Source organism: Podarcis cretensis, assembly GCF_951804945.1.
Source record: "Podarcis cretensis genome assembly, chromosome: 10".
Taxonomy (NCBI): Eukaryota; Metazoa; Chordata; class Lepidosauria; order Squamata; family Lacertidae; genus Podarcis; species Podarcis cretensis.
The window spans coordinates 42,147,487-42,168,364 of NC_137179.1; the positions used below are offsets into that span (position 1 = coordinate 42,147,487).

The 20,878-nt window shown below is 39.0% G+C and overlaps 1 protein-coding gene across 6 annotated transcripts in view; it reads left to right on the plus strand.

The window, feature by feature from the left end:
* The window catches only part of PPP1R12A (protein phosphatase 1 regulatory subunit 12A), a 94,677-nt gene that overhangs the window by 36,792 nt on the left and 37,007 nt on the right, over positions 1–20,878 (plus strand). For all 6 annotated transcript variants that reach the window (XM_079991818.1, XM_079991819.1, XM_079991814.1 and 3 more), the window contains exons 3-6: positions 4,243–4,361; positions 15,695–15,854; positions 16,408–16,552; positions 19,297–19,371. In XM_079991818.1, the coding sequence (XP_079847944.1) occupies positions 4,243–4,361; positions 15,695–15,854; positions 16,408–16,552; positions 19,297–19,371 (499 nt within the window). The remainder of the gene's footprint in view (positions 1–4,242; positions 4,362–15,694; positions 15,855–16,407; positions 16,553–19,296; positions 19,372–20,878) is intronic.

Here is a 20,878-nt window from a genome sequence, read left to right on the forward strand (position 1 = left end):
CAGCACCTGCCCACCTAGCAGTTCGAAAGCACAATTAAGTGCAAGTAGATAAATAGGTACCGCTTTCTAGCAGGAAGGTAAACGGCGTTTCTGTGTGCTGCCCTGGTGCCGGTTCACCAGAGCAGCTTCGTCACGCTGGCCACGTGACCCGGAAGTGTCTGTGGACAGCGCTGGCTCCCAGCCTATAGAGTGAGATGAGCGCACAACCCTAGAGTCTGTCAAGACTGGCCCGTACGGGCAGGGGTACCTTTACCTTTACCTTACTATTCTGCTCGGAACCACCCAGAGTGGCTGAGGAAACCCAGCCAGATGGATGTGGTATAAATAAAATTATTATTATTATTATTAGCTCAAAAGTCATACCTCATGGAAGTAGCCACTCCCTCCTGCTTTTTTTCATCACCAATGTCAATAATTCATAGGTATTGCCTCAGGACATGAATTTTCTATATATTACTTAAAATTAACAAGCTTCTGATAGACTTTATATTCCACTTATATGTCTAAACCAGGATGAGCCAATGTAGTGTCTTCTAGACGTTTTGGACTAAAACTCCCAATGTTCCTTAGCATTGACTGTGCTGACTGGGAGTGATGGGAATTGCAGTTCAAGGCATCTGGAAGGCTTCCCCTTGTCTAAGTTTATTAAATGCTGTCTCAGACTCTTGATGTATTTCATGACCTGCCGTCTTAACATGAAGCTGACAGAAGAGATGCGCAGAGAAACAAGATGAAATCAGTTATGATAATCTATGAACTTTTAGGATCAGTCATAGCAGAAACCTTTTATTCATATCACAGTGAATTTTTTAAAATTGTCATGAGGACTTTAGTCTCCACAATGTTTATAATTTATCAGCTTAGGTTATTTTATGTAGATGACGAAGCCTCAGTTTAAAGATAGTAAATAATTTTTGTAGTACTTCCAGTTCTGATACTATTCTGGAAACAGAATAGCCTCAACTTTAAATAGTATTCTAAATGTGGATACACCACAGGTTCCTATAATGACAGACTTTTAAATACCATATTTTTCGCTCTATAAGATGCACTTTTCCCCCTCCTAAAAAGTAAGGGGAAATGTGTTTGCGTCTTATGGAGCGAATGCAGGCTGCACAACTTTCGCTGAAGCCAGGAGAGCAAGAGGGATTGGTGTGCACTCACCCCACTTGCTCTCCTGGCTTTGCTTCGCTGGAGAGCCGCTGTGCAGCATTCCCTCTCTGTGCAGCACCCCTTCAGCAAAGCGGGAGGAGAAATGGAAGGGGCTCTGCTTCTCCTGCCGCTTCACTGAAGGGGCGCTGTGCAGGGAGGGAGAGAACTTTTTTTCTTCTTCTCCTCTAGAACTAGGTGCGTCTTATAGAGCGAAAAATATGGTAACTTGGATGCCTGCAGTGACTATGGATTACCTCCAGGAAGATTTTACAAAAGTTGCTATTTTCTTTTATATACATAGACAGGGAATCAACTTGATTCCTTCCAGTAATTGTGTTCTCCAATGAATTTTTTCAATTTCTTAAGTTCATTAGTAACAACGAAAGGATGCCAATGGCAAAAACAATATTAGGGCAGATCTTTCATTATTAGATTTAATTTTAATATACCAAACTGAGTACTTACTATTTTAATATATTCAAAGTTTAATTTAGTATAGTCAGCGAAATAAAAATAAAAATCATAGATCTTATAGTCAGAAAGGCCCTGAGATGACATTACAGGGGGAATGTTTTGCCTAATAGTTGTTTTAGTCTACATACTTCTGTTGTGTTTAACTTCTGATGTGCTGATGTTTCAAGGAACTTTGAGAAACCCCATGTCATGTATGGCTTGCTCCTGGAGAGGGAAGATTACTTGAAATGTATAATCCCTTAAGGTTAACTTCTTGAAATGGTGCTTATCTGATCTTTAAGCAAAGGCATCTAAGGCAGGGTTGACTAATCCCCAGGGCCACAGTGATGGTCTCCCACCTGTCTGTTGACCACATGCCCATGGTGGGTGTGGCTAGTCTTTGCTGTCTGGTCTTTGACTGCAATAAAAATTGATTGGTGTGGCATATAAGCACATATGTACCTGCCACACACACATTTAGCACACACAATGTCTGCTAACCAGACATGCTGTCAGACAGCTCTCCCTTCCACCCGCTCCATCACCATTCAAGTTCTTCCCACTCCAACACTCAAGGATCTGTTCAAAGTTTAAAAGGCAATGTTCATAAAAGAGCGGACAGGGGGATTCATCTCCAAGCTCAGTGCTTTGGTGCTTAGCGCTAAGATCAGGGATAAAAGATCCCTCTTACTACTCTTTAGAGAAGATCTTGAAACAGGATACAGATACATTTATTTTACTCTCTGGATGAATTGGCGTCAATGCAGCACCTTTTGCATTCTTTTTTTGTGTTGTAATAGATGGTTTGACTATTTACTGTACCACAACCCCCATCTTTCAAGTGAAAAACTATTATTTCTCCAGACTTGCATGTTTGTCTGTCTGTATACATTTGTATTTCCTTGAAAAAAACTAAATAAAATAAAATTGATGCATGAATAAGTGTTGATCCCACATCACACATTTGTCAACATCAGCCCCCCTGTATGTGGCTCAGTAATGGCATCTTTGTTTCTAAGGTGAGTTGGCCTGTAGGTATAGAAAGAAATTAGAGTATCATTCACTTCTAGTAGCACCTTAAAGACCAACTAAGTTAGTTCTTGGTATGAGCTTTCGTGTGCATGCACACTTCTTCAGGTATCTGAAGAAGTGTGCATGCACACGAAAGCTCATACCAAGAACTAACTTAGTTGGTCTTTAAGGTGCTACTGGAAGGATTTTTTTTAATTTTGTTTTGACTATGGCAGACCAACACGGCTACCTATCTGTAACATTCACTTCTAGATTCATTTAGAAAGGGAGGATATAGCTGCCATTTGAAAATTTTGGCACAGTGCCATTGCTCACTTGTTTACCTTCATTCTGCTTACACATATATATGTGTTCCGTTTACTCAGTTTTGCAGCATCACAGAAATAATTCGTTGTAGGTTGTTCTCTACTCTTAGTTCTGAAGTTGGCATTAGCAGTGTAAGTAATTCTAATGCCATGAAACTGAGCAAACAAACTGCATACAACTTCAACAAATTACAGGCTAATTACTAAAGAGCTGCTTTTGCTGTGAAGAGGTGTGTTCCAAACTAGTTGTCTCTGCTTTGAAGGCAATTTTCTACTGCTGACACAGCTTTTTTATTTCTCTCTTTACCCCATCCCCCTTCAGTGTCTAGTTTGTTATCCATCACATGATCACATATCTTTTCTTCCATCTGGCCCAAGAAGACATTTTTACATTACACTGTGATGCCATATCTCTTCGCAGCACTTGATCTTGGTCTAAGTTTTTATTGTTGAGAAGGGTATATAGCACTTGATTTGCATGCAGAGGGTACCAGATTCCATTCTTGGCATGTCCTGTTAAAAGGCCTTCTGGCAGCAAGAGGTAAATCACTTAATCTTATGAAATTCTCTTAATATATAAAATGCATCTTAAAACCAGTAAAGCAGCAGCATAAAAGCATATAAAAACAAATAGGAAGAAGATTCATATACATAAAACAGGTTCTGTTCTTTTGGGTCGGAGGAAGCCCAAACAAATAAGTCTTTACAAGATAGCTGAAACAACTGGTGGTTGCGGCTTCATGTATGGCAGAATAAAGGGTATTCCATAACACGGGGCAGCAGCAGAAAATGCCAAGTAGATCAACTCAAGTACAGTGGTACCTCGGTTTACAAACTTCATCCATTCCGGAAGTCCGTTCTTAAACCAAAACCATTCTTAAACTGAGGCACACTTTCCCCAATGAGGCCCTTCCACTGTTCGGATTCTGTTCTTAGACCGAGGTAAAGTATTCAAACCAAGGCACTACTTCCGGTTTTGCAGAGTTTGTAAACTAAATTGTTCTTAAACCAGACTGTTCTTAAACCGAGGTACTACTGTAGTATATCCAGTTGAAATAATTCAAAAATTGATGTGAAGCTTATTGTTAGAAACTAAGCACTTGGAGAGCTGTTGTTTTTTAAAGAAAACATTAAGAACTTGTATGATTGACAGCACGTTAGGAAAAGTCATTTGAAGGTGGTGCTATCAGAGACCATCCCTTTAGTGTGTGTGAGGCTTTGGTTTATATTTAAATGTATTTAGTACTTGTATCAAAAGGTTTGCTTTCATATTAACAACAAGCTATTTCTTCTGTTTCAGATATTTAATTAGTCAAGGAGCACATGTAGGAGCTGTAAATAGTGAAGGGGACACTCCATTAGATATTGCTGAAGAAGAGGCAATGGAAGAGTTGCTTCAAAATGAAGTGAACCGGCAAGGTAATTTTAAAGGTTTACTGCATAAAAAATTAAAGCATAAAAAGAATATGTATTAAAACCAAAATGTTGCATCGGATTGACCATATGCAATTAAAAAATGCCATATAACTATAATTAATTCTGAATACGAATTTAAGAACCCCTGGTTATGTAAGAAAATACACCGTAGAAATAGGAAGAATTATGTCTCTGGAAAATTAAATGGAACTTTCAATAAAATATGTGTTGACAATGTATTTTTATAGAATTTGCCATTTATTTAAGTGTGCTGATTAGGTTTGAGTTTACATCTGAAAAAGAACTGAATCTAACATAAATGTGTTTTCCAAAATGAACATGATAGAAACACCCATTGTCTTTTAAAAGACTTTTGCATATGATGAGCCTTTCAGTTGTTTTAGTGACCAGATTGAAGCCAGTTTATGTTATGTTTATCTCAGTCTTGCAGTTTGCCATATGTGGATGCCTTTGTGAAAAAAATGTCCTGCCAAACTAATAAAACACTGTGTGCCTCAATTGCTGGTGTTCATATCTGTGAATCAGTATGATCAAGCACCACAACAGGCTTCAGTGGAAACTACAGGTGTATGGGAGAATATTCATGAATATCAGTGTTAGTGAGGATTATCTGTGCATTATCTGTGCATTTTAAGATGCAAGTAACAAAGTGAAAGTAGAATGAACTGTGTCTCCATTTTTGCTACATTTTTGCTACATTTTTGCTAGTATAAATCTGTTGAATTTGCAGTGTCCCAAGCACAGCGGAATGATGAGGAGTACATGCCACATACTCTATATTACTTTATTTACACTTCAAAGCTGGTAGATTACAGAAAAACATCTTGCCTCTGCCGGAGCAGAGAAAGCATCCTCTCTCCTCTGAAGCACGGAGAGAACTGTGAAAAACAGGAAACCAGTGTACGTCACATCCAGTCTCCTTTCCCGTGGGAAAACCCAACAGCAACTCTGACTGGAATGTAAACATTGTCTTGTGACAAGCATTTCGCTGCACAGTGAAGAGAGCAGAAACCAACAAAATCTTCATTATGGACATTGAAGGGATTCCTGAGCTGAATTCTTGTCTGAGCAGCACTTTTTATTTATTTTTTTTTTTTAATAATATTTATTAAAAAATTTCCAGAATAAAAAGGAAAGATAGCAAGAAAAAAAGAAAAAACAAATATGATTTACACTTGGTTTCAGTGGCATCTTTCCCGGACTTCCCCCCCTCCCCCTCTTGTATTCCATTTCCCTTAAATTGATTCCACAGATTCTTACCCCAAATTTTAAAACCTTATTTGTAATTTTAAATAACCCATTTATTCCAAATTAATTTATCTTATTTATCTTAATGAACCATTTCTCCTTATATTTTATATAATTCCCTAAGATCGACCCCATTTCCCTTCCACGAATTCCCCTATTTTCAAACAACAAACATGAAAAAAGAAAAGAAAGAAATAATATATAATTTTACAGCCTTTGGATTCCAAATCTCCCCCCCCCCCATTCCCCGGTTCCAATCCCCAAAGTTCATCCATTGTCTACTGCCAGCCTGGTGTATCCACGTCTATATCTCAACTCCACTTTGCCGTCTTTTGATAGCTTTTAATTTCAGAAAGTCCAATCTCGAAAAAACTCTCAGAAAAAGTCATTGTTCTTCCATCCAGACCTCTATGTTTAAGAGTCTAACTTAAATTCTATTTCTTGGTCCTTTTAAAGTCTGGATGTTCCAAATACTCCGGCTTCAAATTTGGTCCAGCTCTTATTCCTCAGGTTGCTTTTTCCTGTTCTGCTGCAGAAACCTTCTAATTCAGAAACTTCTTGTTCTCCACAGAGGCTTTTGTTATTCAGGAACATAACTTGCGTCAAGTCCCTTCCTTTCTTCAATAGATAAATCCATTGTCTCCTTTAGTATAGAAACCTCTGTAGACAAAATAATGCTTCGTTTTTGCAGCTTTCCCAAGAGATAACAGATCCTGCTCAAATTCATAGTATTTTTCCACTTGCTGCTACTGTTGCAATGTCCCAGCCTCCCTCTAGAGGGAATATGGTAACTTAATTTCTTTCAAAATCAGACCCAAAAGTCAAATAACTTGTTGCCTTTATTTCCAATAATTTATGTCCAAATTGTAACAAATCTAACCAGCAAAGCCATCGTAACAAAGTTCTCTTTTATTTTCCTGCTTTGACAGCTACTTTAACAGCTGTCAAAGTTTCTGTGTCTCTTCACCAGTCTCTCATAGCGGATCGTTCCCGGTTCCCGGGGGGGGGGGGGGTTGCATTTTAGTTCCCACAAATCAGTCTTCTCCTCCAGCACAATTATTGTAATTTCCCTTCGTGAAGTTAAAATTTTTTTTCTTCAGGTAAACAAGTTCATCTCTCGATCTTAGTTGTCAAATCCTTGCGTTGAGCCATCTACAACGGGGGGGGGGGGCGGACTTCCTTTTTGCACTCCCCCCACTCGCTCCAAATTCAAAGATCAAATTTCCCTTTTAAGTCCAATCAATTTACTCACGGGTTGTTCCTTTTAGTCCAAATCCGAAATTTTCAAAGAAGAAGTCGTTGCTCTCCACCGAATGGCATGCGGCTTCGCTGGGCAGGGGAAGCATTGGACTCACAGCACCACACCCCCCCGTCACCCGCTCCGCAGCCTTTAAAAAGGCTCCTTCGCGGGTCGGGGGGGCGCAAATGGTGCCCGCCGAGTCACCAAGTCCATGGGCATCTCCGCCCATGGTTTTTGAGGGTCCCCGCGTCGCCGGCACTGCAGGACCCGACCCCTACCCAGCCGACTCCCTCCGGAGCTCGGAGGGAGTCCGCCATTCGGCGATGGCGCCGACCCGGAAGTTCTGAGCTGCACTTTTTATACACATTCTTCCCATATTATAAATATGGCACTATGCTTGTCGGCTATGTTTTTTCTCCCCGAAAGTGATTACAATTACATATTCGTTTGATATTAATTCATCATGTATAATAATCTCTCTGTGTGCGCGCACACATGCGTATATATATTTATAAGGGGTTAAAGGAATTGTACGAAGAAGGCAGGAAGGATCATAGGTTCTTAAGGATCTACTATATGGATATGTGACCCTAGGGCCTTTCTTATTGTGTCCAGAGTTATAACTGAGTAAGATTGATGAACAAATCTAAAAATTTCATTTGATGAAATTTCTGCTGCATTATTAAAAATGCAGCTTTTTAATGAGCTGAAAGGGGAATTGATAGAGGAGAACCCAGCAAGGTAGCGGAGAGCATGCTTTGAATGCAGAATGTTCCACATTCAACTTGTGCCTTTTCCAGGTAAGGCTGTAAAAGTGGTAGAGGTCAGAGATAGCTCAGGCCTAAACTTGGTTTGCCGGTAGAGAAACCAAGATGCTGGGGCATTTATCTAAGAAGTGGGAAAGGAAAGGTTTTGTATAGGACTTTAATAGAACACTCCTGCAAATATTTTCCCTAAAATTCAACTTCATTCAGTTCACTTTACAGCCGAAGTTTTTTTTTTTTTTAAATCTGATTATTGACATATTTCTATTTCTTTATTGTCAGATTTTAAGTTATATGTTCTAGTGTGCTTTGTATCTAGATGGGAAACTTTCTCTAAGTTTCTGTCAGGTGTGAGTCAGACTAATAAGAGAACTGTTCTTAGGTGCAGTGTTTTACTTGGGGAGAATTAGGTTTGGACACCTTTGGGAAGGCAATTTTAGCTCAGCTTCTTGTTTCAACTGAGGCAGTGACTTCATTGAATGGGTGGCTGGGTGGGAGCAGGGTAGGATATTTAGTAGAGCTGTGGACTTGCAGAAAGAACTGGAACATCTCAACCCTTACCATCTTATCAAACCTGATAAGCTAGTATGTAATCAGCAATAATTGAAAGAACATCTTCAGGTTCCAGCAAGGCATCTTTGAGTACTGTAATGCTGAAATGCAAGGAGATTATCAGAATACATTTTCATCTAGGCTGATAAAATAGTCAAAACATTTGCTGCTTAACATGCAAGTGTGGCTCCAGTGCAAGAAAATGCAGACAATGTTTTTCAGTGGTTAATGCATTGGGGGGAAAATCATGCGTAGTATTTCAAATTGCCTACTGCTGTTCTAAATCAGAATCCTTCGTTGTGTAATATATATCATGAAAGGACTATTCAGAGGGCTTTTGTCTTTCATGTTTGATAAAAGTAAAAGAAAATATTTCTTTTGTGCCAATACTAGTTTAAAGCTTTAAAGTTTAAAGCTTTCTGCAAGCTTTCTAAGATTCATGTCTGAAGCAAACATACTTATTAAATATTTGCGTTGTTGTTGTTTAGTCATTTATTCTAGGCTAGATACAGAACTATAGTAATGTAAGGTTGCATGTCTTGTGTAAGGTCCCATGTCTTATCTAATGTCTAGTAAAGGTGGCACTCTGGTCTAAACCACCGAACTTCTTGAGCTTGCTGATCGTAAGGTTGGCAGTTTGAATCCGCATAATGGGGTGAGCTCCTGTTGCTTTGTCCCAGCTCCTGACAACCTAGCAATTCAAAAGCATACGAGCACAAGTAGATAAATAGGTACTGCTGTGGTGGGAAGGTAAATGGTGTTTCTGTGAGATCTGGCTCATCCCATAGTCGAATGTGACTGGACTTAACCGTCCATGAGTCCTTTACCTTTACCTTACCTAATTTGTAGTCTTAGTGATTGCTTTAAGGATGAAGACAATTCAGATCTTAAAGAGAACAGAATTAATTAATTATAGTTCGTTTTTAAAAATAGGCATCATAATGTTATCATCCACTTGCCTATACAATATTTTGGCTATGGTTGTATAAAACCTTAATGTGAGAATGAATCTTGTGACTTGAATTCTAAGATAAGTTGACTTAACAAAGCTAATGGAATTAAAATTCCCACCCTATCCCAAATGGTTCAGCACCCCTTTGCTCTCTGGAGAGGCTTTTGTGGGGAGGTGCAGTTGGCTGCATAGGTGAAGAGACAGTAAGCTTTCCTGGCATAAACTTAATTGTTTTAGCCTATCCTAGGAGTCAAACCTATATATTTAATCATTTTTTCAGTGGAATAATGTGATCAAGTATTAGGTAATCTTTAGTTCTGATCTTTTCTCCCTTGAAGATGATATTACTGCTCAAATCTTTTTTGCTAGTCAGCTGTTGGTAGCTTCTGAATAATTATTAGGAGTAGAAATATGTCCTTCTGATTTGAAAGTGGGAGAATTGACTTGACATGTTTTGATAAATCATTCAGGTCTGTGTTGAGAAGACACATAGATAATTGAGCAGAGAGCTTCTAGTGCCAATCTAGAAGAGCAGGTTTAAGAATTCTATGCATTCTCTCTCATGGCTCGACCACCAAGGGAGGCAAAATGGATTCTTCTGTAATCAAGACAGGGATGGGAAGTGAGGTACACCTTTAGATTTCTATAGTTGGTTCAGATGTTTGTGTTTGTACACATTTTGCTTTTATAACGCTGCTGGTCAGCAAGTGTGCTTAAACAGAGATATCAGAGTTAATAAATGGATGTCCCTGCACTTTTGTTGATGAGCTCTGGGCTGAGACTGTGCTTCAGGTTGTAAGGCCCTATGTTTAATATATGCACTGTTAAATCCAGGGAATTTAAGTAACAGAGTCTAGTGGTACCTCGCTTCTCAAATGTAATCTGCTCTGGAAGACCGTTTGACTTCTGAAACGTTTGAAAACCGAGGTGCAAAGGGCTGGCTGCAAGTTCAGTGGAGAAAATTGAAAAACACGCAACAGAAGCTGTTCAACCTCTGACGCGCGTTCAAAAATGGAAGCATTTATTTCCAGGTTTTTGGTATTCAGCTTCTGAAATGTTTGGCTTCCGAGGCGCTCAAAAACTGAGGTACCTCTGTACATCGATGTGGCATTAACAATAGCACATATAGCATTTACTGTTGAAGCTATTAAAAGCATCTTACACAATAAATAATTGCTGATTGTTCTTAAGGAAATACCGTATTTTTTGCCCTATAGGACGCACTTTTCCCCCTCCAAAAATGAAGGGGAAATCTGTGTGCGTCCTATGGGGCGAATACAGGCTTTCGCTGAAGCTTGGAGAGTGAGAGGGGTCGGTGCGCACCGACCCCTCTCGCTCTCCAGGCTTCAGGAAGCTATCAGCAAGCCTGGGGAGCCCTGCGGGAACTTCCGCAGGGCTCCCTAGGCTGCGGATAGCAGCCTGCCGCCCAGTGCACGAGGTGCCCTGAAGCAGACATCCGCAGCCTGGGGAGCCCTGCGGGAACTCCCTGGTTTTGGGGGGGAAATAAAGGAATTCCCCCCCCTTTATTTCCCCCCCCAAAAAAACTAGGTGCGTCCTATGGGACGGAGCGTCCTATGGGACGAAAAATACGGTAACTGCCAAATCCCTTCTCCCAGTGACCTGCCTTAATACGTGCATCTGTTTTAAGTGAAACATTTTGATTCACTGTGGGTGGGTTTTTCTGCAGACTATCTACAAATATCAAGTTCATTAAGACTAAACATCACTGTAAAAGTAGAAAGATAGAAAAGGGTTCCTAGTGGGTCCCTTTTTTCTATAAGAGCATTAAATATGTATCTACTGTAAAAATAAATAGTATAGCAACAGTCCTGATCCTTGACAGACAGAGCAGCTATGTCTGTCTATACTATACTGCGAGCACTCCAATTGGAGAATAGCCTTTACCATGGACTTTGAAGAAGCACAAACTCCGGACGAAAGGGAGAAATGAGCTAAGAGGAAGACACATTTGGCAAATCCTCACTATGATCAACTCCTGCCCGAAAACCTATGTACCCACTGTGCAAGGGCGTGTGGATCCAGAATTGGCCTCCACAGTCACTTACAGACACACTAATAAGACCGTGTTCATGAAGGACGATCTTACACAGCTACGAATGATTACCAAAGAAAGAAGGACTTATTTTTATTTATTTAAAAATATTTGTATACCACTGTATCAGAAATGTACAGCCAAACAATAAAATAATAAAAAGTTAAAAGCAAGTTAAAAGCAAAAAGAAAATTAAAACAAATATCAATAGACCACTGTGTGTTGGTGTGTAATATTGATTCCCTGGTAGGCCTGGTAGAACAGAATAGGCCTGCTAGAATAGAATGCAGTGGTCTACGCAGTGAATAGCAGCCTCAAGGAATAGTCACCTCAAGGCATGGTAACACAGCGGCCCCTTCTTGGAGATTGGTCACTTATTATGCCATTTCTGCAGATAACCATATAATAAAATAAATAAAAATAAGATCTCTGAAATGCAAAGATGAGGACCTTTTAAAGAAAATGTCAGCATTTATATGATCATAGATATAAAATAGAATTAGTAGGCTTGTGGGATGCATTTAAACTTACAAAGGTTATTAATACTAAGGAATGCAGGACCTCGATGGGGTCTTTAGAAACAGAATTGTGTTAGTGTTGTTTGAACCTCAAAATAGCCAGATGAAAGGTTTTACTGTAGCTGTGGTTGCCCATAAAACATGTTAAAAGATCAAGAATGCTGTGATACCTCGAGTATGAGTTAGTTCATTGGAATGAACTTTTGTAGGCAAAAGCCATCTTGGTTATATTCATGAAGCAGAATGAAAAGGCAATATGTATATATACACATAGCCTGAAAACCAAGTTTAAAAAATCCTCTTTGGGCAATATACATAGAAGCTGTGTTGGAGTGTAGGGTCCAAAAGTAAAAAGAAAAAGAAAGAAAAGGGCCACGCACAAGTAATAGGATGTGTGCCAGAATAGCCACAGGTAAAGCTTTGCATATAATTGTATTTCAGTTGTAGAAGAGGCTTAACTTGTTTCATTTATGTCAGCAACACAGCCATGCACAAGGCATCATTTGCTTTGCTTCTGTACCTGTGCTTCTTGCTGCAGGCTTCTCCCATTGGAAGAGAGTAAATCTCTTCAGTAGGAAAGATACAGGAAATGCTTCACATTCCATTCTTCTGATTGCTTAGCAACAGTGAGTAATTGCCATTGGCAACAGCAGCATCTGCCTAATAAACCTTGGAGCCTTGGCTCCACATTTGCTTTCTAAGTTTTTTATATATATATACACACACACACGCGCGCGCTAAAGGGACCCCTGACCATTAGGTCCAGTCACGGAAGATTCTAGGGTTGCAGTGCTCACCCCGCTTTATTGGCTGAGGGAGTCGGCGTACAGCTTCCAGGTCATGTGGCCAGCATGACTACGCCGCTTCTGGCAAACCAGAGCAGCGCACGGAAACGCTGTTTACCTTCCCGCCGGAGCGGTACCTATTTATCTACTTGCACTTTGACGTGCTTTCGAACTGTGAGTTGGGCAGGAGCTGGGACCGAGCAACGGGAGCTCACCCCGTCACGCGTATTTGAACTGCCAACCTTCTGATTAGCAAGCCCTAGGCTCTGTGGTGTAACCCATATATATATAGAGAGAGTTATCTTTAAATGAAAGCTGAGTGTCCAGGTTCTACCTCAAAATGAACGCAATTCACTCAACGATTACTTTTAGGTGTAGTTCAGAAATTTTTGAGCTAGTTCATTCCAAGCACTGGAAGTGGTCAGTACTAGTTGGCTGGTAATGAAGCTATCTGAGTGACAAGAGTCTGTCCAAAACAGTAGCAAGTACTGCAACTCTGCATCATTTTGTGTTTGTGGATGTGCGCTTGCATATAGACTGTTGTGTTGATATGGGACAGAATGTTAATGGCAACATACTGGAATATCACATGTGAGCTGGAATCTTTGGATGAAGTCACCCAGCCACTTTATATGGATGTCTAAAAGGATGTGGTGGTGGCAGCAATGGTGAGGTTGAGCAGAAGTTCCACAATGCTGCCTTCTGGAATTGACTTTACAAATAGAAGCAATGCCTCCTAGTCACAGAGTCTCCTGTCTAGAAGGATTCCTTGGTTGATGGTATCAAAAGCTGCCAAAAGATCGAAGAGAATGATCAAAGCCCCATTTGTGTCTCTTTACAGAGGTCATGCATCAGGGAAATTTAAGGCTCTCAGTGCCAAATCCAGACCTGAAACAGGATTGAAATGGATCTAGATAATATGTTTCAAGCAAGGGAGATTAACATTAGACAACCGCCACTTGCTTGAGCATCTTGCCCCCAAAGTGATATGACTGGGTTATTACAGTCTTCTGGGTCTGGAGAGGATTTTTAAAGGAGTAACTGCATAGCTTAGGTTTGCCATATGTCTGGAATTTCCCGGACATGTCTGGGATTTAACTGCTGAAAATAGCATCCGGGGGGAATTTAGGAAAATAGGCAAAATGTCCAGGATTTTGAGGTTGACTGCCTAAAGAAAGCTCAACAGTTCCTCCCCAAAAGCTCACCAACTTCTGTGTCCTGAATTTTACTTCTAGAAATAATGGAAACCATAGCATAGCTGACTTACTCACTTGCCACTGGTCAGTATATAAACTCTTTCTTCTTTCCAACTTTAAGCATTAAAGATTGATTATGCTAGGTTGGTAAGTGCCCGAGCTTGTGACACAGCAATACTTGTTGGCAGGCTAACAAATGCTGAGAATTAGAATTTTGAAATGTTTTAAAATGCATCCTGAGCAATATATTTTAGAATTAAGCTAAAACATTTCAGCTGATTAACTAGTAAAGGTAGCTAATTAGTCCCCCCAAAAAACATTTATGTAAAATGATTTTGTAGTGTAGAGAGAGAGCAAATAACATTTTTTAAAGGAATAAATTGAACACTGAGCTAGAGATGCAATATTGCCATCTGTGGACCCTTCTTAGAATGTACTTTGTACCTTAAACTTGTATTCTTAAACAATGCTAAATATTAAAATATATAAATATGAGTTTCTCAATGCACAATGGATATATGAATTTTTGGAGTTACTTATTAACTTACGCCGATTTACATGCATAAATTGATTGAGGGATGTCGCTTGAAAATAATAGTAACAATAACAATAATCATTGTATTGCATTTATTATTTGCTTTTTTAAAATAAAAAGTGACCTGAAGCAACTTACAAAATAATATAAACATTAAAACTATGTATAAAACCAATACCAATGTACATGACAAAGCCAGAAATAAAGAGGCCAGAAATACACACAATACTTTCCAAATTAAGGACGAAAGCTTGGGTTTAAAGAAATGTTTCTTTCCTGACACCTAAAAATAGATAATGATATTGCCAGGTGTGCCTCCCTGCAGAACGTGGGGGGGGGGGCACCAATGAAAAGACGGCAAATGGGAAAAGGCCCTGGATGACAAATGCAAACCCCAGTTTAGCACATGTGGGAAAAGACAGTCCTTGAGATACTGTGCCTTTCTCTACCCACTTTTCCTTTGTATTCCTTTGTGTCTTATGTCTTTTGCCTGTTTAAACTGGCATGGCCATATTTTTTTCCACTACATGGAAGGGTTGAACATTAAATAATTTTAAATACGAATGAATCTATAATACATTTCGCCGTCCCATTTAACCTGTGCTGGACATGGGAGGTTTTCCTGTAGGTGAAGGAACTAATTCCCATTCCAGGGGTGGGGGAGATGCCCTAAAGTAGACCACCAGAACTGTTATATTGTGATTTAGTTTCACAGGCAGTGCATTCAGAGTTGCTGCCTAGCCATGGAAACTAGAGAACACTGAAGACGATAGCTGTATCTTCTGGAAATGAAGAGTATGGAAATAAGGAATTCTCAGGTCCTAATCCACACAAGTTTTTTTACCTGTTTCTCCCACCAATATCATACGCATCTAGACTACCTTTTATGACCTTTGTCTCTCTGACCTGCTTTGCTTTTATGCTGGATGTCTTGGCTCAACCAGTTTGCTGGACAGGATCCAACCAATCTAGGTCTTCTTTTTCTCATGAGATGCCCTGACTCTTCTGGGGGGAATGCCACCTCCAGCAGTGTATGGCACAGACTGGCATTGCCCCTACTTTCCTCTCTTCCACACCACATACATCCCATGAATGCTGCGAAATCATTAGGTGGCTCAACTTGAATACCGGTTGTAGTTCCGTGCTAGCTTTCTGCTATATTAAAATGTGTGCTGATGCTTGGCTACTGGTCCTGTTTCCACACTGAACTTTGAGCCCATGACTCTGCCAAGGCATTATATATTCTGTTTTATGAAAAGGAATACAGTATTGAAATGGTTCAGTGGGTGAAGGAGTACCATTGCCCTTCCTCATTTCTCTTTCCCTCCAAAGTGGAGCAGAGGCGGCTGATTATTGCAGTCAGCTTCCATAATGCTGGGCGAGGCTCCTGTGATATCTTGTGTCAGTGTTTATGTCATTTGAATAAGAATTTATGTACATATTTAGAAATGAAAATATTTCTTTCCATTCAGGGGTTGATATAGAGGCAGCTCGTAAAGAAGAAGAACGAATAATGCTTAGAGATGCAAGACAGTGGCTTAACAGTGGTCATATAAATGATGTTCGGCATGCAAAATCTGGTGGCACAGCACTCCATGTAGCTGCTGCTAAAGGGTATACAGAAGTATTAAAGTAAGTTAATTTCTAATGCAGATTCACACTTTGTAGTTACAAATTTTTGTAGTTTAGACTATTCTGCAGATCCTTGGTTTATATGTTAACATTGTGACTTTTTAAAGTCTTTCTGTGTACAACCTTTTTAGTCAATATGGTGGTCCATGTGAGAAAATACAGTGGTACCTTCGTTCTCGAACTTAATCTGTTCTGGGAGTCCGTTCGACTCCTAAAACTGTTCAAAAACCAAGGTACATCGTCCAGTTGGCTGCAGGAGCTTCTTGCACTCAAGCAGAAGTCATAGAAGCCGCATTGGGCGTTTGGCTTCCAAAAAATGTTTGCAAACCGGAACACTTACCTCTGGGTTTGTGGTGTTCAAGAGCTGATTTGTTCAACACTAAAGCTGTTTGGGAACCAAGGTACCAGTGTAATGCAATTTCTATGCTCATTAAACCCTTCACATGGTTCAATGCTCTGAAAATGCCAGCAAATCCTTCAATTTTTAAAATTCTTATAGCACTTTATTTCAGTTGTTTTGCTGTTTTTAATTTAATTTATCAAATTTATTCAGGCTTTTAATACAGGCTGGCTATGATGTAAATATTAAAGATTATGATGGCTGGACACCACTTCATGCGGCTGCTCATTGGGGTAAAGAAGAAGCATGTCGAATATTAGTGGAAAACTTGTGCGATATGGAGACTGTCAACAAAGTGGTAGGACTTTTGCATAATCTTTGTCAAAATGTGTTGTTACTGATCTATTGATTAAAAGTGGGTTATGAATTCTGTATTTGCTACTGCTACTTAGCTGTACATCTTAGAAACAAGTGAAACTAATTTATAATGATCCTAGCTGTCTAAAAAGAAAATGCTGGTTTGAAATTTGAACTATTTTTAGTTGCTATATAAAATATATTTGAATTTCACCAAGGGATTACCTTAATGTGACCATTGGCAGTTCAGATGTGCATCTGAGCTGCAGTGAGATCATTTAAAAATACTTTATAAAGAATAATGAAATAAAAAGTCACTTTATTAGTTCACTATTGTTTGAAGTACTTATTTAAATCATGGTTTAGCTATAATTATAAAGCAGTTTGTACACAATTTGAGTTATTGGGTATTAGAATCATTGCATTTACTGTTAAAGCCATAATGTATACAAAAACAGTTCTCAATCACCCCTCCACAGATCTTAAAGCTGAGGATGGGAGACATTGGGAGACACACTTGTGACCCAAGCTGTATAGGGCTTTGTGTGATGCAGCTCTTAATGTCCTTACATAATTGCTGACTGTATTGTGTATCAGTGTGAGAATACAGTATGGCTGAAGTCATTCTTTATCATGGCCAGATGTTTTCCGTATCTTAGTTAGCTTATAAATAAAAATCCTAGCATGTCTCCAAATTTAGTAGTAGCTTGCCTCTTCAGGTGATCTAATATATTCCGCTTGGAAGGACAGGCCTGGGTGAATGCAACCAATTTTTAATCCTTAATAAAATGCAAGAAATCAGTTAATTTAAGTACAGTTACTAAACATACACATTTTTACTTCATTAAGGGGAACATACTGTTCAGGAAACAACTGCATAATTCCAGAAAGTCCTTTTTGTATCTTGAGTAGTTCTAATTTTAAAATACAAAAGTACACATCTTTCCCCAATGATTTTTATGTTAAAATGTGTTAAAACAAATGTAGGTGATTGCGCGGGGAAGAATATAAGGACTGAATGGCTAAAGTAAAAGATCTGTTGGCTGAAGGTTTCAAGTGGAGCTAGATTTTTGAATGAATTCTGATGGCATGTCTTGTCTTGTTTTCATTCTTATAAGCACCATCTGGTTTCTTCTCCCTTTTGCTGAAGCTTTTCCAGCCCCTTGCCAAATCTCCTATCTTGTTTCCCCACCCTATGGGCCTATTTGGAAACAAGTATTTCTGAACTGCTACTCCAGCCAAATTTACAGAGAAGAGCTGTATCTTAAACTTTTTATGAAGATTTATTTTGAAAAGCATTACACTCGATTACAAAGTTTGCAATAAGCTTAGACACTCATATCACAGTGCTGTCATACTCAGGGGAGAGAGAGGGTGGCATTTAAGTTTTGAGGAGATTTATCTGTCTATGAGCAGTTTTGACATTATTCAACTAGTAGATTTTGTTAATGGAACTGTTTTACATCTCTAAAGGCTGGGACTCAAATAAGCTTCTAAGGTTTGCTAAAGAGTTGCAGCTCTAATTATTTTCCTTTGAACTCATGATTTGTGAGCTATATCATAAAACTGCCCTCACCCCTCAGGACACCAAGATTTTACCAATCCCCCTTGCTATTGCAATCCTTGGCATGTCCCTTCTATTATAAAATAGTTGCAAATCTTCAAGTACAGCTTTTGGGGGGAGAATCAGCTGAGGAATTGGCAAAAATCGCTTGTCTTGTCCTTGTGTGAGTGGAAGTCTTTCTGCAGAGGCAATGCCACCATTGGATAAAACGAATCAACCATAAGCAGTATGTATGATGTAAGGCATTGAGTTGAAAGATGAGTGACAAGCTACAACAGAACATTGCTAGAGGTGTGGCATAAGAAAGTTGTGTGCAAATTTGGCAGACTTTGTAGTAAGTTGTACTGTATTAGAGTATAATGTGATGTATAAAGGGGAAACGAGAAGAATAACTTTCTTCCCAAGAAGGTTAAATAAATATGGGATAGGCAAAGAAAGTGTATTCCACTCTAGTTAACTCAGTGAGGACTATTTCCAACATATGACTTTCTATTTAAGATCTCTATCTTAAAGGTATATCTAAATTCAAAGTTGCTCACTGTAACCTTTTCTCTTAAGGCTCTCACACATAAGAGAAACAAGCAGTAGCCAAGAAAACTCTTAACATGTTTGCCTTACTCCTTTACTCATTTGGAGAATTCTTTATAACTCAGTGTTTGGACATGAACAAAGTGTTTTAAGTAAATCATTTCCCCTTCTTTAACTTCCTGAACGTCTACAGGAATTTAAACAGAAATTAAATTTTCCGAATCACCAGGAGTGACAGTCTACTTTATACTGGACTAATGTGGAGCTGTTACTTCCTGTGACTTGGAAACTATTGTCCAATTCACAGTCATTTGCAGGACACACACAAAAGGAACAATTTTGACACATGCCAATAGAATGATCACCTTGAAACTGACTGTATTTGTGGCCCTTTGATTGAAACAGTCCCCATGGTTCCCATTATTTAGTAACTGTAGAAGAAGGGAATTGCTATGTAGTGCCATGGTCTACTTTAGACTGATTGTCTAAATAATAAAAGTCAGTCTTCACATTAAACTCTTCTCCCTTCATGCCCCCAAAGTGCACACTTCATGCCCATTCTTTGTGTTGGGCTTAGCTTGGTGGCATACTCCCTTCCTGTATGACACGTTAATGGTACCATAATTTAATTTTGTTGCTTATTTCTCCTGCAGGGTCAGACAGCATTTGATGTAGCAGATGAAGACATTTTAGGATATTTAGAAGAACTTCAAAAGAAACAAAATATGGTGAGCTCTTTCAGTATTGTGAGAACAAACTAATCAGATCATTGGTTTGTCTAGCCTGGTATTGTCTACTCTTGACTACCAGAGTCTTAAGCTGAGGATATTTAATGGAAGATACCAAGATTGAATTTGGGATTATCTGAATGCAAAGCATTGTGCTCTACCACTAAGCCTATTCTTTATTTTATGTTCAATTCATAAGTGTCTTGTTTTAGCCAAAGACCATAATCTTTATTTTATGTGTATTTCACTTTATGGAATAGGTGCTTGGTATTTTTTTAAAACATGAATAGTGCACTGATGTTCTTTCCCATTACCACTCTCCCATACTATGCAGAGAGTTAGGTAGTAACCAGAACTCTGAGCGTGAGGATTCTCATACTAAAAATCTACAATTACTTTACATAAGAAGGGAAGCACTACTGTAGCTGTTAATGAGCAGCTATAAAATTCCCTCCAAATAAGAAGGTTAAGTGATGGTTCTGCATGCCTAGCAATAACTGTTCATCTCTCGGGGACTTAAAAGTTTGAATGCTAAGCAACAGTGACTGTGACATAATTTTGCTCCTGCATGCGCTCCCATTCATGGAAGTGCAGATGAGTAGTTCTGAACGTCCTGGTGGTGGCCTTTTAAAAAATAGTTGGCATATGTTCAATGGTTGAGTCCATATTTTATCAGAAGTGTGAATGAACTGAGGATGTTCCCTTGTAAACCTGGACACAGTCAATTTCTGTGTCCTTGTGCTAATTTTTATGATGAAGAAAACACAGTAAATGATAAATCTTACTGAAAAGGAAATTTATGCAGTATACCTAGCCTTACACTGTATCAAATGATGTGGTTACTTTGATATTGCAGATTTTGTTTCTGATGCTTTAATTCAGAAATGTTCAAAGATTGAAACACATTGGCCACATTTGTATATCACATGAGCCATAGCTTAAAGAGTTCTCTCCGCCCCACCCCGCCCCGCCCCCAAGTTACTGAGAGGAGAATTTAGGTAGCTTCTACTTTGGGCTTTAATTATCCATTTTTTAATTATGTCATCTGGTGTAGCAAATTGTGTTTTAACATTTACTTCAGTCATTTTCAAGAAAGCCATTTTCATTTCTGAGCCTGGTTTGTTTAAACTAACAATAATTATAATTAATCTGAGTACAGAGTGCAGGAAACATGGCAAATGGCCAGGAAAGAAAACTGAAAGTAACAGCTTCCAAAGTCATCTTCCCCAGCCATGTGTAATGTGGAGGGGGAGACAAAGGTTAACTGGAGCTATAGTTTAGTGTGATGTGCAAATACAGCTGTTATTATTAATCGTCTTTAAAACGTGTTAGCAATGTTGAAATGTTAAAGGAGTTTATTACATAGCTATTTAATATTTGTCACTTAACATTTGTCCTGAGATCTTAATCTTGTAAATGCTTTTTTATGTTATACTGCTTCAGGTGACTTGAAATATTTTTGTGTTTGCATCAGCACTTGTAGAAATCTAATTGAATCTTTTCATAT